Raw genomic sequence first — 24,037 nt, forward strand, 5'->3', positions numbered from 1 at the left:
GTCCATTACCTCATTGTTGATGATAATAATAATAATAATAAATAATCATAATCATAATAATAATGATAACAGCTGATAATAAATAAACAATAATTATTAGATTAGTCCACTTCCTTTGGCTGAGCAGTGGGGACAAAGGATCTCCGGAATCTGGAGTTATGAACCCCTGGCAAAGTCTCCTAATATGACTATTATTACATTTTTAGTCCCGATCAGGTTGGCTCAGGTCCTTTGATGTCTGCAGTGAAATGCTGCACATGTTTTATCCATCAATGGTAGCCAGTGTACTCTTTAATGCTGCAGTCTGCTGGGGCAGCAGCATGTCAGATATGAACAGAGGGAGACTGGACAAGCTGGTCAAAAAGGCTGGGTCTGTTCTTGGCAGGAGTCTGGACTCATTCAGAACTGTTGTGGAGAGACGCATGCAATGTAAAATTAAGGCCACCTTGGACAATACCAAACATTCTCTCCACAGAACAGAGAAGTTCAGGAGATCCTTTGTCCCCATTGCCATCAGGCTATACAACAACTCAGCCAAATGCAGTGGACTAATGTTATTATTATTGTTTATTTATTATTAACTGTTAGTGAGTTAATGGATACATGAATTTCCCCTACGGCATAAATAAAGTATCTATCTATCTATCTATCTATCTATCTATCTATCTATCTATCTATCTATCTATCAAATACAAAGACAACTGCAAATTCTTCAGGAATAACTGAAATTCCATATTTATAAATTTAATGTATAATTCGGTAAAAGTCTGTTTTCCTTTAGTCGCTGTGTCACCAACAAAAATGGTCATTTTCAATTTTTTAATTATTTTATTAATTATTCCCAAAACTAATCCGTACGTGACCTCTGTAGTCATGACAGCGCCTGCATCATCACGTACGCTTTTACGTAGCGACGCAGTAGAGGTACGCGCTGGAGCTGGGTGTGAAGATGGCGGACGAGGAGGCCGAGCAGGACCGTAGTCCTGAGAACGGGATCAGTGAAACGATTTGGGAACTCAGACAACGGTTGCAAGAATTGCAAGAAGTCGTGGGTAGTGAAAGCAGCGAATCTCCGGTCCACTCCTCTTCTGAGTACTGCCAAGAGTTTTGTAGGGTGAGTTTCCCCTCACATCTTTAGCCAACAAGCTAGCCGTCTTGCACTAATAATGGTACGTCCGGGCTCCTGGAGAATCCAGTTAAAGGTTTGATCTCAAAGCCCAGCAATGCTTGGTTGGACTGGGTGTTTGTTGTTCGAGTTTTGCCCATTAACAGAGTAAAAGCATGTGCAATGGTAACTAAAGTTGATCGGTGTAGTAGATCGCAGCAACTGAACTCAATCTGACCGCTGACATAGCTAGCTCTGCTAGCTAGCTATTAGCACAAGCTAGCTGATAGCTGTGTCTGCAGGAGGTAGTGAACCGTTATGTTATTGGCGTTAAAATCCTTCAGATATTTATCACTGACTTGATGCAACAGTCTAATAGCAACGTGTTTGTTAGTTTCCCTCAGAGTGATGGCAATTCCCGAAAACTAGCCACCCAGCCCTACCTGCAGTTAGCCGTTAGCTTTTAGCATTGTATGTTTGGCTACGTGCGCGTACTCGTGAGACCAATTTCGCGGATTGTCTTCGGTGGTAACGGAGCTGTTGTAAAGTCGGCGAGCAAAACCAATCGGTCTTGTGTTGCAGCGGTTTCTGTTGTGGCCAGTGCCCCAGATTTAGCTACGTACAAAAACGTTGTCATTTAGAGTTGGCCAATTTGCGTAAGGTGCAGTGAATTTGATAAGGCAGCAGTGTGGAGGGGTGAGGATTAGCGAGCGTCCCCCGATGCATTTCGAGTTATGTACGTGCAGAAAGGAACGCACGCCTATACAGACGACCCATGCCGTTTTCCATCACAGTTGCACACTAGAACAACCCAGTCCTCTAGTCTTCTTTGCGTACAGGTCTTCTTTACGTACAGGACTTTTCCCAATAGTAAGACAGCAGCATGAGGGAGCGGGGAGGGCGGATCTGCATCAAGCATCTCGACTCCCATTATAATGGTTCTCTTGGCTGACGGATTTGGAGAAAGGGAATGTGTCCACTGTCTTCAGGAACTGAACGCATAAAGTGTGAGGCAGGGTTATGCCATTAACATGAAAGTGTGCATCTAGTATATCTAAACATAGTAGTAGTAGGGTCATGTGGAGTGCTTAAGAGATAGTATTGATAGTGATGAATGGATTCACAAGGACTCATACTGCGGAGTTTGTTGTTGTGAGATAATTGTTGAAAGGTTCTTTGACAATAGCCACAAAAATATTCCAGATATACTGTCAAAAAATCATCCTTTAGTACTTACTGCAGAACAGCCCGATGTGGCGAGTGTTTTAAGTCTGGTATGATTATTGTAACAACTTCCGTATAAATTCAATATTAAAAAGGACAGAAAATTCAGTAAGAGTTCTTCCTGTGATTGTCATCCACATTGAGGTTGTTTAGTGAGAGAAAATGCTCATTATATGCATTTGCTTACAACTAACCAGGTAGCATGGTTTTTAAACCTGAACAGGGGCGACGCTTGAGTCTGATCTCTAAAAAGACATTAATAAATACTAGCAATTTAGAAGACATTTGACTGAATCACATGATTATTTGATTCATTAAATCCATTAATCCATTCAGACACCTTTTTTCTAATCAACAAGACCATGTTTGTGATTTTAAAATCATTTAAAGAAATGCACACAGATGAACTATATATGGCTTTTTATTGAATATTTTGAACAGTTGAAATCAAAGCACACAGATACTTTGTGGAAGCACTTTGGTGCTTATCTGCCTCTTTTTTCTTCTTTTTTTTTGAGCCATGCACTCTTCATATTCGGCAACGTGATTGTGTTCAAAGTAGGGCTGTTTGATATGCAAAAAAAATATTGCGTTTTCAGTTGGAATGTTTTTTTTTTTTTTTCATTTTCACCCACAATACTTATGGTGCTCACAATACACAATAATATACCTTTATCATAAAGATATCAGCTCCTGCGATTTGGATATTGCACTTGGCAATATTGAGATCTCGATTATATTTCGATTAATTGGGCGTCACCTTTGCTTGTTGAAACTGTTTTTCCGCAGTGTTTGTTTTTGACTTTTTTTTTTTGTTCAGCGTCATCTTCACTGAAGCCCAACGACGGACACGTCTTTGTTTTAGGTAGAAGCTGCTGGCTGAGGCTCAGTGTTGGTGCTCGAGTCCTTCATATCGCCAGCTTCGCTTCGTGTGACTGGATTAATGATAGTTGGACAGGGCGGAGGCGTATTTTTTTGAAGAGGACAGTGCATGAATACATCATTGGGGAACATATTAATTGATATGAGCAAGAGTAAGTTGGTGAGGGCGTCTAAATGTCGGTTTTGATCCTTATTCAATGAATTGCCCGGCTCTAATCATCACCTACTGCTCCTGGCAATCAACCGTATTTGACGGCAGAGAGAAGCACAACACACACTCAAAGTAATGGTGTAATAATTAACTCTTAACATTAAGATTGAAATCTTGGCCTTCTTACCAATAGAAATTGATATAGGCATGTTTCACTGTTTATTTACTTTTTATAAACTAAACAGTGAGTCAGTGAATGAAGAAAAGAATCAGATCAGTCAATTAAACTGGCGCAGTTCTTGTGGACATGTATACCTATACTGATACAGTTCAACCTTGTTGCTCTAGCACAAGCTATTTTCGGCTAACAGTTTTTTTATTTGGTGCTAGCAGTTATTGTAATGAAGACAGGCTTTTTTGACTGAAGCTCTGAGACTGGATATTAACAGTAAACCTTCAAACCTTCAGCCATCAGGCCCAAGACAGTTCAGACAGCATCATTTCATTCATAGACAAGTAAAATACCCACTCTGTTCAGAAAAGAATTACTGGAGTGGGATGTTGTTGTACTACACCTCCACAATGAGCACTAAAAGATTTCTTTTTCAATCCCTTTGCCCCAATATCAATAAAAAGTGCTATATGGAATTTGGAAATGTCCTGCAAATACACAATCCAAATGTAGCATGCTCTTAGTCTGTCATTGTTTGTTTTGGATAATTGGAATGGACGTCCCCTTTAAGCATTTTTGGTCTCCACGCTGTTTCAAGTCCTTTTTTAATGTTGGCTGTAGCCTGGACTAAATGACGTGTTCTGTCTGTCTGTCCATATCCTCTGCTCTTGAATCACAGTGCAGCTCCCATGCACAACCAGCAGCTCTTCAGTGGGGTACATGCAGTTATATGTGAAACTGTGGCAGGGCCATGTTTATATGATACTACAAATAATGATGATGATGCTTACCTCGTTTCTCACAATCCTTTTGATTCAAATACTCAAGGTCTCAGTTCAACAACATTGTTGATGAGTATAAATTATCGATGACATGAATGAAAGGTTAAAAAAACACTCATGAAATGTTATTTTTGTTTTACTAGACTATTTAGACACCTTTAGCAACTGTTCCCACCTTTTTTTTGCCCCTAGCAACAAATCTAGCAACATTTTGGACAAACCTTGGTGTCAAAGAGAGGCACAGGTACCGCCCCTCAAGTGCGAGGTTAGGCTTTCCCGCCACAGGCACACCTCTGACTGTGATTCAGCTGACTGCTCAGCATCTGACAGACATGAATGAGCTTCTAACTTCCTAAAATCAGGATTTTAGCAGCAGCTTGAAAGCGAATGGTGGTTAACATGTAGTCTTAAAGGGGACCTATTATGCTTTTCTGAGTTTTTCCCCCCATCTTTTATTGGGTTATATAGGTTTTTGTGCATGTAAATGCTCTACAGAGTCACACGGATCAAAGTTTACAGCAAAGGGAGAAACTCTGTCTGGGTAAAAAACTATTTTCTCCTCTGTATGAAACACCTTGTTGGGGTTCCAGGCATTACTTCCTGGTTCTGTTGACGTCAATACATCTGTTGGTGCTGCCCACCTGCAACCTGGACACCCCCTGCAAGCTTGGTACCCCCCCCACCCCACACAAGGCACAGCACATAACTACTTGCTTTAGTTATGTGCTTTAGTTTTGTAGCCATGCTGAAAAGACACCGTGTTCTCAACTGCCTGGAGAAATCTACTTCATTTTTCCCATGGTGCTCCACTGCTCCGAAATACCTACATTACAGCGTGAGCCCGCACTTCAAGGAGGACTACTTTAGAAACCACGCACAGTTAGAGCTTCATTTTTGATTCGCAGCAGTCTCCATATTTCTGCCTCTCCCCTCGCTCCGGCTGCCTGACAGGGGGTACGCTCGTTTTGTGCTTCAGTCCAGCTTGTGAAGGTGGATCAGGTCTGTCATCTTCTGGTTCAGAATTGCACTCTTGCGCAAAACAATAAGGCAGAACCGAAGCTGCCACAATGAAGCCAACACAACTGTTTGTTTACACAAGTGTGTAGAGTGTTTTCTGGCAAGCTGACCAATCAGAGCACACTGGGTTCTGATTGGTCAGCTTCCGAGGGAGGAGGGGGGCTTTAAAAAGCCCTGAGCTCTAACAGAGAGTTTCAGACAGAGAGAATAAAGTACAGTATAAAATGTACAGAAGAAGAAAAATAATGTCTTTCCGTTTAGCTTCAGCAGCTTCTGGTACTTTCCATTGAAAGTAAATGTTTACAGTGGTTCCACGACAGTTTTCAACTACATCCTCATCTTTACACATTGACCACATGCAGTCCAGACAGACACTCTGTTTTGACCGTGTTTCAGTTTGTTTTTGTGAGTGGTAAGCAGCAGAGTAAAGAGCCCAGAGGGAGAAGCTGTGGGCGGAGGATCATGAGGGTGTAGGCTGAAGTTGAAACATCCTTGAAGTATAGAGCGAGTTCTGTAAACAGAGCTGTTTGCACTTGGCTTGTTTCCCCCCTCCCGCTATCTCCTGCAGGTATCCAGCCTGACAAGCCTGCGTTTCTCTTTCTGACCACGTTAAGCGTGAATGGTCACAATGACTAAGAATGCTACAGGCAGGAAAACTGAGTAGGTGTTGTATCTGTTCTCATCAGAATAAATCAAAATGGGAATGAAGTTTACTGGGTTAAATTGAATCCATCAGTCATGCAATACATCCTCCTTCATGAAGGTTATGATGTTCAGCTCTTCTTTAAACAGCTTTAGAGAGGTGTTGATTCCACTTGATGATCATTTTGTTTGTAGTTTGTGTTCCTGTTGCTGTATTGGATTATACAATGATTTGTTTCTGTTATCTACCCTGGACAAAATTCATTTGGCAGACATTGCAATGAGTCACTGTTTCAGCTGGAATTGTCATTTTTTCATTTCATTTTTACTGACATTTTTTTGAATAATGATGTTTTTTTTGGGGGTGTCCTGTACCAAAAACACGTTTTCTTACATCTGGAGAATATCTTTTATAGGTCAGGGTGTCTCTGTAGCACCACAAAGCTTCATTTATGGTCTGCTGTGACACATTTACCTTTTATCAACAAAAAAATTGCAGCTCCTGCGATTTGGATATTGCACTTCTAATTATATTTAATTAATTGTGCAGTCCTAATAAATTGCAATAGTGTTCTGGGTGTATCTATAGTTCCAACAGCTGGAGAGAGAGGGAGGAGGCTTCTGTAAAATATAAAATACACTTTCTGCAGCCACAGTCTCCCAGTTGAAACTTAACTCGTATCATATCAGTAAATTAAGGGTGAATGTTTAGTTGACCGTCAGTATTTGGAGCAAGTAGCCATCTGCTACTACATACATATTTATACTGTGTATACTGAGCATCCGCTGAACACAAATGATTTGATGATGAATTAAACTTCTTTCTTTTTGAGGTGTTGTTTGTAATTTTAGTAACTTTGAAAAGTTGGACAGTAAAAATAAAAATTCAATGCTGAATTCAGATTGTTTAAAGTGCTAAAATCTCGACCCTTAATCCAAGAGCCTATAAAGAATTCAGACTTTATGCTGTTTGAAAGGGGATGCATTCATTAAATTCATCATTAGGTCCCAAGTACATCTTAATGTTACACAGTTCTTTAGTAATCTTCAGTCAGTGAAAACTGAACCCCTTCATTTTCATGGAATGTTTTTCATTTAGTGACACTAGTGTAAATATCTGTGTAGAGATCTTAGGTGATGCTCATTTCATGTCTTTCCAGCCCTGATCGTTATTAGTTCTCGTGCTAAATGGTCCATTAATCAAATTTTATTATCAGGTACGATTTGGCTTCCAACGATTATGAAACCATGGTAATCAAGATAAAACGATTATTGTGCCGTTTATCTATCCATCTATATATCTGTCTCTGTTGAATTGTATTTAAAGTTCAAGCTACAATGTTAAAAACACAACTTTTTTTTAAAAGTTCAACAAATGTTTGATGTTTCCAAATTCAATGACTAAATGTTGATCTCAATATTGATCAAGATAATCGCGATTATGATTTTTGCCATAATGGAGCAACCCTACCGGTGAAAGTTGTATGTACACACAGGGCCTCTTTAAATGGCTGTTGTTCCCTCTCTGTAGACGCTGCTGGAGTACGCAGGCCGCTGGAAGATAGAGGAGGAGCCTCTGCCGCTGGTGCAAGTGTACATAGTCGCCCTGCTGAGTTACGCACAAGCCTCTCCATACCTCTCCCTGCAGTGTGAAAATGTTCCTCTTGTAGTTGAAAGGCTGTCACTGTAAGTACCTTTTTTTAAAAAATTGAATAACTGCAGATAAGTTATACTTAACCCCCATAACCATTCATTATTATGCTGAATGCAGCCCTGTAACAAAAGCTAAATTATCTATCAACATTTCTGTGATTATATTTAAAAGCCGAAGTCAATGTCACATTCTTGTTTATTTCCTCTTTGTTCTGCAGGAGTTTTGTGGAGCTTTTGCTCTCATTGAAGGAGGATGTTCCAGACGGCCTGTGGAAGGAATTCAAGTCATCTGTGCAGGTAAAGATGTCTGCAACTTAGTTTGTGACTAACACTGTGTCAAGTTACACAGTGTGAACGCGGCACTAGTCCTTCTAAAAGTTTAGAGTCAAAATATCTCAGCTTTCAAAATGTCCACAGCCTGTGCTTATACAGTGTTGTTAGGGCTTCAGATTCAAATGAGGAAATAGGACTTCAAACAGAATTCACTCGTCATATTCACGGTTCACAGCCTTTAATTTAACTGATTAAGTTTCCATACATTTGCTTTTCATTTGAAATTCACACCCTTCTAAATGCTGAAAAATAGTCTCACACATCATATTGTCACACACCTTGTGAGTAATGTTGTCTTCCTGTTGTGTGTAGTTTGCTCACAGTAAGCTACAGGAGAATGGACTCACTCAGCTATCCCTGCTGTCTGCTTTGGCTCAGTATGATGGGGTTTGGACCAACAGAGTCCTGCAAGGCCTCCTGTCCAATGAAAGTCCACAGACAGAACAAAGTGAGTTGTGCTCTGGTTTTCAGAGTAAGTAGACAGGTGTATCACCCTGACAGACAGGCACACAGAGAGGGCCGGTAAGAAGTTACTGCTGGTCCATGGTTGTGTTATAATGTATCTAACTTCATGTCAGGTTAAATCTACCTGTTTCTTTTCTCTTCTTTCTCTCCCTCCCTCTAAACCTCGGTCGGGTGTCGCAACATCCCCAATTTCCTGCATCGTTTCAAATTAAAAGCCCTCTGTAGAGTCGTGGAAGTGCGACTTTGTGAAATTGTAGCGGCGGTAGTTTCTGTCGCAGCGAATGTGAAATGGTCAAATTTTCTTCTGCTTTGTTTTAGTCTCCCACAGAAACACTGATGTGGGAGACTGAAACAAAAGAAGAAGAAAGCATGATGATGATGTGATACAGTAATACTTTAATACATCACCAGAGACACACCATAACCACTGTGAAGCGTGGTGTTAGCATCATGATGTAGGGATTCCTTTCTGCAGCAGGCCCTGGTAGGCTTGTGAAGATAGAGTGACATGAATATTATGTAAAAACCTTTAAAACACGATTCACAAAGTCGGAACACAATGTCACTATCTGTCCTCCCCCTGGTTTCAGTTGAGGAGTTCCTGGTGCAGGAGGGGCAGCTCCTGTTGGAGATGAGAGTGAAGCAACTGATGAAGGAGAAGCAGCTGGGGAAGGCTGCACTGCTGGCAAAGACATGCTCTGAGTGTCCTCCTCTCCAAGGGAAGGGACCTTTCAAGCAGATGTACCTGGTCTGCCTCTGTGCTACCTCAGAACAGGATCAGCTCATGGACGAGGTACGTGCACCTGCACGGTGACTGTTTGGCTTCAGTATGCGGGTGGATAAGTGATGTGACCACACCTAGTACAGCATTGTATCATGTTAGTTGAACCAAACAGTGATGCTACTGTAATACACAATAACACACACGCAACAGTTCTTAAAGGTCAAGGTTGTTGTCGTTGTGTGTTTCCTCTGAAGGAAACAATCATGTCTGCTTATTATCTGTCTCATCTTTTTCTATCTGATACTTAACAATAAACCTGTGGTGTGTTTAGGTAACCTTAGAAATGTGTGTGTGTTGGGTGAAACGAATAAGAACAAATACCAGTGTGCTAACTCTGACATTTGTTTCTTTACTTTGCTAATATCATACACACACACAGACAGACAGAGATTCTTGCTTTATAATTACAGTAGATAATTATATAATTATGCTGTGGACCTGTTTCTGCTCTCAAAAACCAATATTAGTGTCTGTATTTCGTAGTATTTCTTAATATTCAGGGCTGGAGTAGGAATAATAATGGGTAAGTTGAATTATGAGTTTTGCACTGGAACATTTCAGATCTCGCACTGAGTGATAGTAACCATAGTAACAGTCCATGTAGGCATGCAGGTAGCTTAAGTTAGCTAGGAAATAATCACCAAGCAGCTGGTGACTGTTTCAGTTTAATGCCTAATAAAAAATACAAACATTAAATTGTGTCCTTCAGTTTCCTCAGACTCGGGATGTGTCGGTCTGTGGTCACTCTGGGTTTTGTTTCGTTAGCACAGCAAATTCACGAGATCCTGCCAGTGAGCTGTGACTGGGGGGTTATGAGGTCTGCACCGGAACATTAAAGATGTTGCGCTGAGTGATAGTAACTATAGCAACAGCAGGAGAACACATGCTCCATTGTAGTCAGTCAGAGCTTGGTTCAGTCTGTAATTTCCTAAACTATAGTTTAAAAGAAGTAAATGAAAAATTAAATATATCCTTTCAACCCGGAGGCATCCCAGGTCTGATCTGTGTTCGTCCCAAACATATTTTCTAGCGTTGATGGGACGACGTTAGTCTCGAGCCCTGCACAACTTCACAGATGACACTTAAACACAGTTTGTGAGACTGTCAGCATTGAAGGCATTTTTAGTGTTTCAGCTTGTAGGTGTTCTCTTAAGTGAACATGCATTGCTTCTAGTGAAACTTAATGACTGTTTCTATGACCTCAATCTGTGCAGCTTTCAAAGGAGGACTGCCGTGATGCGTTAGAGATGATCTGCAATCTGGAGTCAGATGGAGATGAGACGGCAGCTTTCAGTTTATGCGCAGCCTTCCTGAGCCGACAGCTTCTCCGAGGAGACACATACTGTGCTTGGTAAGGAAACGCAAGCCACCCCATGCACATCTGCGTGGACACAAGTTCCTTTCTTTATGGAGGGAGAAAAAGATTTATCGTTGACAGGGAAAAACAAACTAACATGGTGATTTTTCTTAGTTTCAGAATCTGTGTTAATATGAAATTAGTATGGCTGCATGTTTATCGTATGTACACTGATGTGAAGAAGCATTAAGGAACATCATAGTGGGAAAAACTGCCATAGTTCAGAATTGGTCTGCATCTGAGTCCTAAACAGACCACGCGTTGAATCGCCCCCTCAGTGTCCTCGGTTGATCTCAATCGACATTTTCCTGTTTGTTGTTTGTGTCGCTGTGTGTAGTACGTTTTTAATAGCTGAGGTCTCGGTCACTGTGATTCTGACTTGATGAATTAATAGGTGATGAATTCCCTCTCTCCCCTTTCTTTCGATGCAGGGAGCTCACTCTGTTTTGGAGCAAGCTGTTGAAGCGTCTGGAGCCGTCGGAGCAGGCCTTCCTCGACAGATGCCGCCAGATGTCCTTACTTTCCAAAACCGTGTATCACATCCTGTTCCTCATCAAGGTCATCCAATCAGAGGTCAGTATACAGTCAGCTCTTTGGATATTATCAATGAGTGGGAAAACAGAAAACCGAATCTGAAAAACACCATTTACCTTTCAGCTTTCATTTATTATTACACTCCCAATACATTGACTTTATCCTGTGTTTGCACGAGTCTAAAAGAATCTTTTTATTATGAAATGCTGCATGGGGGTGTGAAAGGAGGTTTTGTGCTTAGACAACAGTGGCCATGGTCTAATTCTGTCACTAAGATAGCATTGTTCATGTTCAAGCTGTTTTAGTTCATGTTATATGCAGTGGGGTGTCCTAGCCTCAACTCTTAGATTAATTTTATGAATATGAGATATTAACATCAACCAGCAGCCAAATATAGTTACTTCAATGACCCTGGTTTATTTAAAGTGTTTTTCTTCTTTCTCAAAATAAATTAGCTTTATTTATTGTTTAAGTCCTAAGTGAGTTTCAAAATAATGTTGTTGTGTGTGTTTGGCAGTTTTAAATGATTCGTCCTCCTCTTCTTCTTCTTCACAGATGGACAGTGTTGGGCTACCAGTGTGCATAGAAATGTGCATAAGAGCTCTGCGATTGGACTCAGATGATGGAAACACCAAGGCCACTGTGTGTAAAACGATTTCCTGTTTGCTTCCCTCTGACCTAGAGGTCAAGCGGGCCTGTCAGCTGACTGAGTTCCTCCTGGAGCCAACAGTGGACTCTTACTACGCTGTGGAGACGCTTTACAACGAGCCGGATCAAAAACTAGAGGAGGAGAATATGCCCGTCCCCAACTCACTACGCTGTGAGCTCCTGCTGGTTTTTAAAACCCAATGGCCTTTTGACCCAGAGTTCTGGGACTGGAAAACACTTAAGCGTCATTGTCTAGCACTAATGGGTGAAGAAGCTTCAATAGTGTCATCCATTGACTTACTGAATGACACCGAGAGCCCAGAAGAAGAGGAAGACTTCCTCAGTCAGGAGGGGTTTAACAATACCCCAGACCATTTAGTCAGTGGCACTTACGAACTAAAAGATATCACAGACAAGAAACAGAAAAACAGAGAAATGAAGAAACTGAGAGAAAAAGGTTTCATATCTGCCAGGTTTAGAAACTGGCAGGCATACATGCAGTACTGTGTGCTGTGTGACAAGGAGTTCCTTGGCCACAGGATTGTACGCCATGCACAGACTCACCTGAGCGGAGGAGTATACAGCTGTCCTATATGTGCTCAGACCTTTACCTCAAAAGATACATTGATTCCTCATGTAACGTCACATGTCAAACAGTCGTGCAAGGAAAGGCTAACTGCAATGAAAACAAACAAGAAATTGGCTAATCCCAAAACGGCTGCTCCTGTTATTGCAGCGTTGAAGGCCAAGACAGAAAATGAACTGTATGAAAATGGTGATTCCCCGGGGCAGAACGGGGGGTCGGCTCATAATGTTCAGGCCAGAGTGGAGAGGTGTAACATTGAGTGTAGTGATGACAATATTTGCCCTGTTGGAAAATGCAGAAGAACCTTCAAATTTTTCAAAAATCTCATTGCACACGTTAAAGCTCACGGGGACGACGAGGAGGCAAAGACATTCCTGGAAATGCAGAGCAAAAAGGTTGTTTGCCAGTACTGCCGCCGCCACTTTGTTAACGTCACCCATCTGAACGATCATTTACAGGTCCACTGTGGTGTGAAGCCTTATATCTGTATACAGTTAAACTGCAAGGCAAGTTTCTTATCCAACACTGAACTCCTTATACACAGGAAAACACATTCTGTTTTTAAGGCCAGATGCATGTTTCCTAATTGTGGAAAGGTTTTCAATGAGGCCTTCAAACTGTATGACCATGAGGCAAATCATTATAAAACTTTCACTTGTAAAGTTGTAGACTGTGGGAAAGTATTACATTCACAGCAGCAGCTGGATTTGCACCAAAAGGAGCATGCCACTCAAGAGGAAAAGCCATCGTCTGAGCAGACCTCACAAAATATCCAGCCCGGCCCTTCACTCATCGAGCAAATGCTTTCAGACCAGACTCCTGTTAAACTAGAGAATTCCCAAGAGAACTGGAGCAGTGAAAGTGCTGTTAATCCAGATCAGGGAAGGCTGCCAGTGTCCATTGAGGATTTGCTCAAATCTTCACAAGCACCTGTGGAAACCTTAGGACATTACAGAGTCAAACATGAACCACAAAATCCGCCTTTCCCCACCAGTCAGAGTTTAAGTAGTTCTGTGATTCAGCCTGTGAACTCCCACATGTCTGATCCTAACAGACACAGAGACGGTTCAGGTGGTCACTCTTTTGATTACATGAGACCACCTCAGCAGAATCAATCAGTACATCCATTTGAATCAAACTTAGGTAACATGCCACTCGGCTGTAATTCACATGTCTTACAACGCCAGACTCAAGTGTTCCCCACTAATGTGAATGATGGATCAATGAGTTACAACTCTGACTGCAATTTACCATTGCCAGGACAGCAGCGGCCGATGTGTAGCAGCAACCTGTTATCAGTATCACCGCCCCAAAACTCCATAGAGCCAGCAATGTCACAGCCACTTCCTCCAACAGTAACCCCCCAGCCGTTTGCTGGGAGCAGATCCGAGAACTCTGTGACGTCCTCAACTACTACAGGTCCCCCTCCAGGACAGAGAGAGCGATTTCACTGTGCATTTGAATTGTGTACGAGGCACTACAGCTCCTACAGAAGTGTCGCCAAGCACATGAAAACGGTTCACCCAGATTTCTATGAGCAATGGAAAGTTACCAGAACTAAAATCAAGATAACCTACACTTCAGCACAGAGCGCACCGTCTGTGGGACATCTCAGTTCAGTCAACTCGCCTCAGAATCAGCTCTGCAACAGCAGCAAAGTACCAGTTCATGGAGTTCAGAGGCAGAACGTTATCCAATCACCTCCTTACACCAACATGGGTACAACCTCAAACTATAATACTCTGCATTCCCATTCCTCATCGGCCCACAACCACAATGCTTCACTCCTGATGGAAAATGTTTTGAATCCCATTGTTCTCTCTCAGTTAGGAAGTGATACAAATCCCCACTCCCAAGTGTCAGGTGGTCAGAACTGGCACTCAGCCCCTGGTATTGAGCAAATTCAAAATTGTGGCTCTTCACAAGTCTATCCATCTAACTTGCAAGTGATGCCTCAAGTCGATTCTAGCAGTGCTGCTCTCCCACTCAGTGTCCCATCCTGCTCTATGATAGGATCAACAATGAACAGACCAACAGAGTCCTTGCAGCCACCACTAATGCAAAATGGGCCCCAGTCAGTTTTCCCCTCATGCATGGACAGTGCAAAGGACGTGTCACAGCAAGCAGAAGACCTTCTTCTGCCATACACATCACAGATGCAGAGCAGTTTAGTCTCAGGTTCCAAGGCGCCAGAAAAAACAATGCAAACCCAGTCCAGTTTTCCCTCTCCAGACAGCGCAGGCCAGAACAGCAGCAACAGCCAGCCTCCAAATGCGCCGGTTGTCTCCGAAAACAATCCCGAAAATCAAAAGCGGGCCAGAAGAAACAAAAGAACCAAATGGCCAGCTATTCTTAGGGACGGCAAATTTGTTTGTTGCAGGTGTTTCAGACAATTTAATAGTCCCAAATCCCTCGGAGGACACTTGTCCAAGCGCACCATCTGCAAACCATATGAAGAGTCGGAACTCAATACAGATTTGCCAACATCGTTTCTTGACCTCCTCAATTCAGAGCAAACTGTTGGCCCTGCTCAGCCACAGTTGCCCTATAATCCTGCTGCGGTGTATGAGAAAAAGCCTCATGAGTCTGTAACGAGTGTTTCAACAGCCACAAAGGATTACCCCACTGCCAATTACCCACAAGATAATTTGCCAACATATGGGAATGGTGAGTCAAATGATGACATTCTGAAACAAATAATGGCCGAATCCAATATGTCTGATCTTTTTGTGCACACACCCGCTCCCCAGCCATTGTTTCAAAACCCATGTGTTCCCTATGGAGCCAGTGAGCGTTTGCCAGGGAGCTCAGTCATACAGCATACAGAAAATGTCCAGCTGAAGCGAGGGGAAAGACGAGAGGACAGTTCATATAGTACAATCCATTATCCTCAGCCAAGCATTCATACATTTGCTGAAAGTGAATTCCCTGACCCACTTCTTTCTCAAATCCTCACAGAAACCCCCCTCATTGCCGTTCCTGACAGCGTCTCCACAAACCATGTGACTCCCGGGGAAATTCACAGTGAAGGCTATGACTCCGAAACAGTCATTCAGACACCGGAAACGGATTCAAACCCAGTGATGCAAACAGTCTTACCTGATAGTCAGATATGTCCAGCAACAGCAAGTGGCAAGCAAGCTGAGACACAAAGGAAGACGGCTGAGCAAGATATTAAGAAGAGGCTGCGGGAGCAGATTTTGGCCGGCGACTTTCAGCGGAGAAACAGCTCGTGTCTTTCAGGCAACACTGACCCTAATGCCAACTCAAAGATGTCTTTTGGCCTAATGTGCAGTCCTTCCAATAATTCTGGACATCATCAGCTGTTTCGTGATGTAAAGAGTGACTCAGCTAGTCAAGGACAAGTCATTCAAGAAAACTGTGCAATCATCCCGGGAACCTCTGGCGAAATCGAACAGCTACTGAACACACGCAGCTTTACTTGTTTCAGAGAGACCTCTGACCCGCAGCAGGAGGTACTGAGCCCCACAGGGATTGCAGCGAATGATACAGACTCTGAACCCACGCAGTTATCTGCCAGCCAGCAACAATGGATGACAGAAATTCAAAGTGCATTTGAAAGGCTCAACTTGGTCAGAGAAATGTCTGATCAGATGTCGGCTTCCTTGAAACAAATTTCCAATGCTCCAACCAGCCAGACATCACTTGCCAAGGTCCAGTCACGCAGCTCGCCTTCGTCCACCTCTGTCAAGCCGTTTGCCTGTGAGAACGAGAACTGCACATTTAGTTCCATGTCAAGTGAAGCGCTTTGGAAACACCTGTCCAAAACTCACAACTACACACTTGAGATGGTGAATGTGGTTAAAAAAAGGTATGGTCAGTACGCTCCGTTCAAGTGTCAAAAGTGTAGTAAAACATTCACTCGAAACTCAAACCTTCGCACTCACTACCAGTCAGCTCACAAATTATCAGCTGAGGAAATCGCAGATCTGGATATGAAGCGCAGGTTGGCCAAAGCTGCTGCAACCGCTGCTATTCAAAAGTTGCCTGCCAGGCCAAGCCAGGCCCCAGCAGCTCAGACCACAGCAGCGAGTCCTTCACTGGACAACAGAGCACATCTCTATTCATTCCAAGACGCAGCAAAATGTGATTACGTATCACAGGCATTTGTACCAGGCACTAACATGGACATAACTAATCCGAAATTTCAAGATGACAATCGCTCCTCAGTCATTCATCCTTTGCAAACAGCCCCTATGCACAAACAAGCAGTGTCTCCCCCTGTACAGGCCCACACCTCCACGTCAGCACTTCAGTCAGCGCGAGCAGGGACGGCGACACAACAGTGGACACACGGACAGCAAAGAAACCTGCCCAGGGTGCCCAATCAACACACAAGTGGTCAACAAGTCCGAGACCATTTGCCCGAAGCTCCGTCCTCCACACCTGAGGCTAACGGGCTTACGTCTCTCGACAGACAGTGTGCTGTCAACAGGCAGTCCGTCGTGAAGCCGAGCATGGATGTGACCAAGAAGACAAAAGAGAAGAAGTCCAACGCGGACGATGCCACGAGTCCTTACAGACCATATCGCTGTGTTCATCAAGGCTGTGTGGCAGCCTTCACCATCCAGCATAATCTGATCCTCCATTACAGGGCTGTTCACCAGTCCGCTTTGTCAGCACTGGAGGTGAACAAGGAGCAGGACCAGAGTGAGGGACTGGATGAAATAATGGAACATGATGGGGAGGAGCCAGAGGCAGAGATCCCCCAAATTTCTGAATTCAGATGTCAAGTCAAAGACTGCTCCCGAGTTTTCCAAGAGGTTCCCAACCTTTTCCAGCATTACCTTCAGCTGCATGAATTCAGTCTCGATAAGGTTGGCAATCTCTTATCTGGCATCAAGCTCGGCAGGTTTGCTTGTGGCCACCAAGGTTGCACGGTATCCTTCACTCTTCTCTGGAAGTATATTGGGCATGTCAAAGAACATCACAAAGATATAAGGCTTTCCAAACCAGAACAAATCAATGGCTCGTTCAAGTGTGAAATCGAAGGCTGTGACCGCTCATATGCGACGAAGTCAAACCTGCTCAGACATGTCATGAAAAAGCATCAGGACCTGTACCAGCCTAAACTCAAAAATCAACAGATAAAAGAAGACGGGATGAAACAGAACTCAAAAACTTTGCTTTACCAAATTACCAAGACGAGTAACGGGAAGGAAAACATTGAGAGCAATAAAAAGATCATACAGAGGGCGAATGACTCGAAGAGAGGCAGCAAGTCAAAAAACAATCACTGGACAAAATATGGAAAACCCTCCTTGAAATCTAAAGTGGAGGCATCTGCAATGTGCACGAAGAAATTTCCTCTGCAATACCCCTGCATGATCAAAGGCTGCGAGTCAGTCATGAAATCAGAGCGGAGCATATTAAAACATTACATGGGACACGGGCTGTCAGAAAAGTACCTGGAACAGCAAAGGAGTCACTTCATATTCTGTAAAAAGGTTCCCAGGCAGAAGTGTCGGTCCATCAGGAGTGACGACTCCAAATCAGACAACACCTCTGACCTGTCAGAAGCAGAGCTGGCGGCAGACACCAGCCTGGAAGGAGGAGAATATGGATATTCAAAACCTGTCCTGCGCAAAAGGACCTCCACGGGGATCCCTGCCGCGTTGTTCGACAGCAAACTATCAAATGATGAGAGTTCTGACGGATCTGTGGTGCTCAAACGCAAACGAGGACGTCCGCGAAAGCTGATCGACAAAATAGTGAAACGCAAGAAAATCCCACGCACAACAAAGATGGACGTTGTTTACAGCAAGGACGATGAATCGGACTCCTCGTGCCCGGCAGCGCTGCAGGAGGAGATGACTGAGCAGAGTGCTCCGCTGGCCTCCTTTAAACCTATGGGATTTGAAATGTCTTTCTTAAAATTCCTGGAACAGTCAAATAAATCTGAACACACCTTCACGAGGAAGGTGGATGTGCCGGAAACATGGAGAAAAACATCCAGTGTGAACACCAAAGACACCTGTGTCAGGTTCAGCAACCCTCAGAATCTGAAATCGCTCAGTAAGGTGAAGATAATTATAGATGCAGCCTTTTCAGGTGTCACTGACCTTATGTTGAAACAGCTGCAGGCCATGCAGCCTGTAGTGGTGTTGGAAAAAAATGACTAACTTGTTCCTTTGTTGTTGTTGTTAAGCAGAATCTCAGGACTTGAATGAGTAAACTCTGCTGCAGACTGGTGCCCTTATATATGACTTGTTTTTTACACACTGAGTTAAAAAAAAACAGTTGTTTGGAGTTATACTGTAATATGATCTGTACAATTTGTCTTTTTATAGAAATGTGTATAGCATGTTCATTAAAGATTTTGCTGATAATTAAAATCTGGCATCAGCTTCGGGTGTTTTAATTATCCCTGTGGGACATACAAACAGATGGACTTTGAAATGGATTCTATTGTTGTGTGTAGTTTGTGATTTGAAGATGTTGATTCTTGTGCGTTGTGTATATAGTTTGAAATCACCCACTGCCACCAGCAGTCTTACTATTAAACAAACCTTTTTTTTTACCAGTCTGATTTGTTTTCCATCATTTGCCATTTTGTTCAGATCACACTGCAGCTCAGGAATAGTTTTGTACGGTGTGCGAAGCGACCGGAAAATTACTGTGTGGAAACAAAACAAAGCAGCCGTGCTGTAACTGATATGGTTTCTCAACTAGAACATTGGTTTCCTTGTATTTAATGCTCATCAGTATTTAGTATTTATGTAATTCTTCACGTCTTATCAGTAACAGACTTTATATCTAAACTCTCACCAGTTAAAATCTCAACCTCAACTGCTCATAGATGTTGAATTGCCCTTTAACATTTTGGTAAATACACTCGGAAACAAAATGTACCTATCAACACCTGTATAACCTGCTACTCAACACATTGTCTCATTTGTTTAACACATTATATTTGATATATATGTATATCTTTTCTTCTTCTGAAGGCTCCTCACTGAGTGAAACCAGCTGAAGTATCTGAGCAGCAGCCATGATCACAGCTGCTCCACTTCTCTAAGTGATGAGGAAAGGAGCTTCAGTGCTTCCTATCTTATCTCCTTTAGGAGAGGAAACACCGGCCTTCCTTTATGAGAGGAAAGGAGAAATGCCGTCCCACAATTCCTTGCTGCGGCAACATTTAAAGTAGTTTCACCACAGCAGAGCCACATAAATGTAGAAAGATCAGAGCAGCTGTTTTATGTTTGTGACACCATCCAGAACTGATGGAAATCCTTGTCTGATCCACTGATTTAAAGAGAATGAATCTATATTCATGGATTCAGGCTTCAGTCAGGAGTCGTCATGAAGAACAATCAGATTGAATTTATAGTTAATATCATCAACATAACTAAATACTATAGTCTGTACATAAATGTTGTTTCACTAAATCCCTTCCCATTTTATAAAGACCTAAACATTCATTTTCTCTATTTAACAAATGAATAGAAATGTCAAAAGCACCTATGTCAGGAAACTATAAACTGTCTGAATATAATTTATTCTGATTTCCTGAGCTCCTTATTTCTATTTAATTATTATTTTTAATGACTCAACTTTCTCTACTTTCTTTATTTTATTACCACTAATTTATTTTTCTTTCATGTCATCTTATTTCAACATTTCAGTCCTGTTTGCTTTGTTCTGTGGGTAGGAAAGGAGGATTTATCCTCCATGTGTTATGAATAAAGTTTTTTTTTTTTTTTTTTTTAAATCTTAGTGTCAGTGCAGTCAGATTCTTTTCCTAAGTCCTAATGAATTCTCCTTCACATCTTTGACATCATGACGTTTCCCATCGAGGTGGAGGAGACGTGGTTAGAGAGGAGATTATTTTGACTCTTCCACCACAGCAGAGTGAAGTGTTCATATCTGGAAAACGACGGACCAGCAAAGTGCAACTGTGTCAGGTTTTATTTCCGGGGGTCTTGGTTGAAATGAACTGTCAATCAAAGCAGCAGCTCCAGCAGAGAAGCTACTGAATGATGTATCAACCATGTAGCTGAGAAAGAAGACGCGATTCAGTTCAGGGTGACTTAATCATTTATTATTGCACTTAACATGTTCATGGCAAAAAAAAAAAAGGTGCATCTAACTAATCTTAATTTTTATGCTTCATTTAGATTGAGAGAAAATACATTTTGTTTTTCATGCCTCTCACACAGTGATCAGTGCATAATGCAGTTTGACAGTATCAGCTGAAATCAGCTCTTTATAGGATACACTGTCTACAGCCATAATACACTCAATATTTAATTACAGCTAAAGGAAGACTGACTGATCTTAAGTTAGTACAAACTGCTGACTGACCCTGAGTCAGGTTAAGAAAGACACTTCTAGTGTTTAGTCTTTGTAGTTTTTTCTTTCACTTCTGTGGCATTTTTACACAAACTTGTTTAATGTGACTTTGTACAAACACATTAGAGATAAATGAAAATGCATTGTAGTTATCAACAATGAGAATTACTACTGATATCTGCAATTTGACAATAAAATGTATTATGAAGTCGATTGAAATGTTACTAAGGTTAACTTGAAAGAGCTCATGAAGGTATCTGTGATAAAAAAGATTATTGGGGAAAATGTGGCAAATAAACAAAACGACATTTTAAAATAAATCTGGTGGAATGAAAGAAAAATGGATAATTCCAGTTATTCTGATTTCATTTATAGCTACACATGACTCCAGTTCATCAGTTCTGAGGAGTGATATAGACCATTCAGATTTGTTTAATAGACTTTTTCCACAAGATCCATTTTGGCTTGTCATAGCAGAAAAAGTGACTGAGCTGCTTCCAGTTTACTGGTGACACTGAGCCATCATTAACAAGATGTTTCACTTGTGCTGTCTGTTCCTGCTGTGACACATCAAAATGTCTGCCATGAATAAGGTCTATTACAAGCAATTTAAAAAGATTATTAAAATTAACATGCATGCAAACTCCACCGCTTCAAATCCAGAACCTTCTTGCTGTGAGGCGACCCTCACCAAAATTAAAGCACTACAAGCCAAGACCTCCTGACTGTATAGTGTCTGTATAGTCCAAATTGTAAAACTACATTTCCCATGATACGTCATAGCATCTTTCATTGGACCTTTCCTGCCTGGTGAACACCCACGTCTTTCAAACTGCAAAAAATGTAGGATAAAAAATGAGTAGTCTCCTCGCCTGACCTGAGATAACCCTGATGACATCAGCGTTGTCACATTAGTATGACATCATCAAGGTCATTATGTCACACCTCACAAAGCTCCTCACAGAGGACATGATACAAACATCTTCACAACCTTCCAGTCTTTAAGTGGAGACTTCACTCTGGAGTTAGAGTCAAATAATATTTTCCATCATCTGTAACTAGACAGATGATACCACGGCTTTACCACAGCTCCTCTCTTGTAGTACAGGTGTTGAAGAGGGACTCCTGTGAGCAGTGTTGGTTGTCAAGGAAACCAGCTCTCACTGTGAGACGGAACATGAGGACTGGACGGGCTGGTTTTCACGTGTGGGCTGTGTGCTGCTGTCCTCTGTGTTTGCTGTGGGCTCAGCGGAGACAAACTTGTTGACAATGGAAACAGGAGGCCGGCTGTGGCTGAGGGCGCTCTCCTCCACTGGGATGTAGCGCCTGGTGAAACACTTCCACAGCTGCTTCCATGTAATGTACATGAGCTCCACAACATTCAGAGCGACACAGAGGATGGATGTGCAGCCCATGATGTAGAGGAAGATCTTCTTCTCTTTGGCTCTGGCGGTGTAGCAGTCCACGGTGTTCGGACAGGGACTCTGGCTGCAGCGGAGCAGTATGGGCACCTCAAAGCCGTTGTACAGGAAGTAGAAGGCGAGCAGGGAGCCCACCTCCAAGGCTATCTTGAAGACCAGGCTGACCGTGTAGGTGCAGAACAGACCTCCATCAATACTCCCTTTGTCCCGGTACAATCTGCGCTTGTGTTTGGTCTCCCGGTGCTCCCTGTAAGCCACGTGCAGGGCAACCAGCAGGGACGGGGTGGACACCATGATGAGCTGCAGAGCCCACAGACGCACCTGTGAGATGGGGAAGAAGTGGTCGAAGCAGGCGTTCTCACAGCCGGGCTGCTCCGTGTTGCACACGAAATCCCTCTGCTCGTCCTTCCACACCTGCTCAGCCGCCGCCACGTACACCAGGATCCTGAAGAGGAAGACCACGGACAGCCAAATGCGACCAATCACAGTAGAGTACTTGTTCACCCCACTGAGGACGTTCTCCAAAAAGGTCCAGTTCATCTTCCTCTGAGCCTCCTGTGGGGGAATAAACCAGGCGGAGTTGAACGTAGCACCACAGGATGTTTGGGATTAATGTTGTTTCCAGTGTTTTACATGTTTCTATCTCTTTACTACAGACGATCATTTATATCTACAGTACTGATGCAAAGAGATGAGCTGTATCAACCACCTCCTTGTCTTAGTTTAGTGAAACACAAATGTATTCGAACACCCACCAGGACCCCTCTACATGTCGGGCAGTGATGCGTCTTACGTTCTCGTCACTTCAGCTGATTCTGTGCTCAAGTGAGGAAAACAAATGAGGAAATATTCAAATGAGCAAACACCAGCAGCAGACTGGTTTCCCACCTGGATGAATGCTTGGTTGTTGTCCTGCACCTTTTACATGAACGTAGGGGGGGTTACAGATTGTGCTCGGGGCGGTGTGAAGGCTTTAGTGTCACACCGAAGTCTGTGACATGAGCAGGATAAACTGCCACTACAGATGTTTTACTTTGCTTAACAAACATGGTGCCACGGGATGTGAATGCAGATTCTGTGACTGTCGACCATTTCAGAAGAACAAGGTCCAAGACTATGAAGGATGAAAAATGACATGGGTATAAATAAATAAATAAATAAATGACGGAATAAATAATTAAATACATACATAAATGCAAAAAAAATGCATACATTTAACATGTATTTATTTATGCATTTCTACATTTATTTATTTATTTATTAGTTTGAGTTGTGACCATGTCTGAACACTAACAGCTGCTACCAGGATAAAGACTGTTGAAACCTTGTGACGACGTTAGCAGCAGCTCACACAGTCTGACGCCTCTCACCGGCTGTGACGGGGAGGTTTTTTTGTGACCTCAGATGTTGACATGGTCTGATCATGTTCCTGGTATTATTCGACTAAATGAGAAACAAAAGTGCCTTAGAAGTGTTTTTGTGATGTTCCTTATAGAGAGTTTTTCAGGAGTGGAACTGAGAGATTGTTGTTCTTCATCTTCTGAATATACTTCTATTGTATAGTCACACAAAGAGTTATAATACTGCTGTAGTCTGATGATGAGCTACAGTGAGCCACAGAAACACAGAATACCATGTCTTCAAAAATACATCTATTCATTCATGTGAGCGCATATTCAGATTCAGACTGATGTAGTTATGATGTGGTGTACAATATGCTCTGAATGATGTTAGCCAGCTATCACGTGCTCTTCTGAGGACATTTATCTTCACACATGCTAACAGCACGTCTCACGCTGAAGAAGAGGAAGACGTTTGTCAGACAGAAGTTGAGACTTACCGGCGCCGCCTGAAGGGTTTTTTCTCCTCTGTGTATCAGCAGCTGGTGTCGCTCTGTGCTGTGAGTCCTCCTGCCTGCACACCTGCAGGGGACAGCTCTGAGCCACACCCTGTCTCCCTCCAGCTCAC

General features: G+C 42.6%; 2 protein-coding genes across 2 annotated transcripts; one reads left to right on the plus strand and one right to left on the minus strand.

Annotated features, from left to right (window-relative positions):
- Positions 1-935: 935 nt before the first annotated feature.
- Positions 936-18,873, plus strand: znf292b (zinc finger protein 292b). Its single transcript, XM_023410358.2, has 8 exons — positions 936-1,114; positions 7,507-7,661; positions 7,847-7,925; positions 8,274-8,409; positions 9,017-9,219; positions 10,425-10,561; positions 10,999-11,140; positions 11,657-18,873. The coding sequence occupies exons 1-8, from the start codon at positions 950-952 to the stop codon at positions 18,476-18,478; spliced, it is 7,839 nt and encodes a 2,612-aa protein (XP_023266126.1). The 5' UTR covers positions 936-949; the 3' UTR covers positions 18,479-18,873.
- A 1,502-nt stretch (positions 18,874-20,375) lies between these two features.
- On the minus strand, positions 20,376-24,037 carry gjb7 (gap junction protein beta 7). The gene is made up of 2 exons (XM_023410356.2): positions 23,910-24,037; positions 20,376-22,624 (listed from the first exon to the last, which is right to left on the minus strand). Exon 2 carries the CDS (start codon positions 22,607-22,609, stop codon positions 21,809-21,811), a length of 801 nt encoding a protein of 266 aa, XP_023266124.1. The 5' UTR covers positions 22,610-22,624; positions 23,910-24,037; the 3' UTR covers positions 20,376-21,808.

The sequence above is a fragment of the Seriola lalandi genome, unplaced genomic scaffold, assembly GCF_002814215.2.
Source record: "Seriola lalandi dorsalis isolate HSWRI2012SDOR001 ecotype SW California unplaced genomic scaffold, Sedor1 jcf7180002054423, whole genome shotgun sequence".
Taxonomy (NCBI): Eukaryota; Metazoa; Chordata; class Actinopteri; order Carangiformes; family Carangidae; genus Seriola; species Seriola lalandi.

Bases quoted from the DNA above. Each gene is read 5' to 3' on its own strand.
- znf292b (XM_023410358.2), top strand. From the start codon at position 950: ATGGCGGACGAGGAGGCCGAGCAGGACCGTAGTCCTGAGAACGGGATC. The intron at 7,662-7,846 runs GTAAGTACCTTT...TTTGTTCTGCAG, and splicing joins GTAGTTGAAAGGCTGTCACT to GAGTTTTGTGGAGCTTTTGC. The intron at 9,220-10,424 runs GTACGTGCACCT...CAATCTGTGCAG, and splicing joins AGGATCAGCTCATGGACGAG to CTTTCAAAGGAGGACTGCCG.
- gjb7 (XM_023410356.2), bottom strand. From the start codon at position 22,609: ATGAACTGGACCTTTTTGGAGAACGTCCTCAGTGGGGTGAACAAGTAC.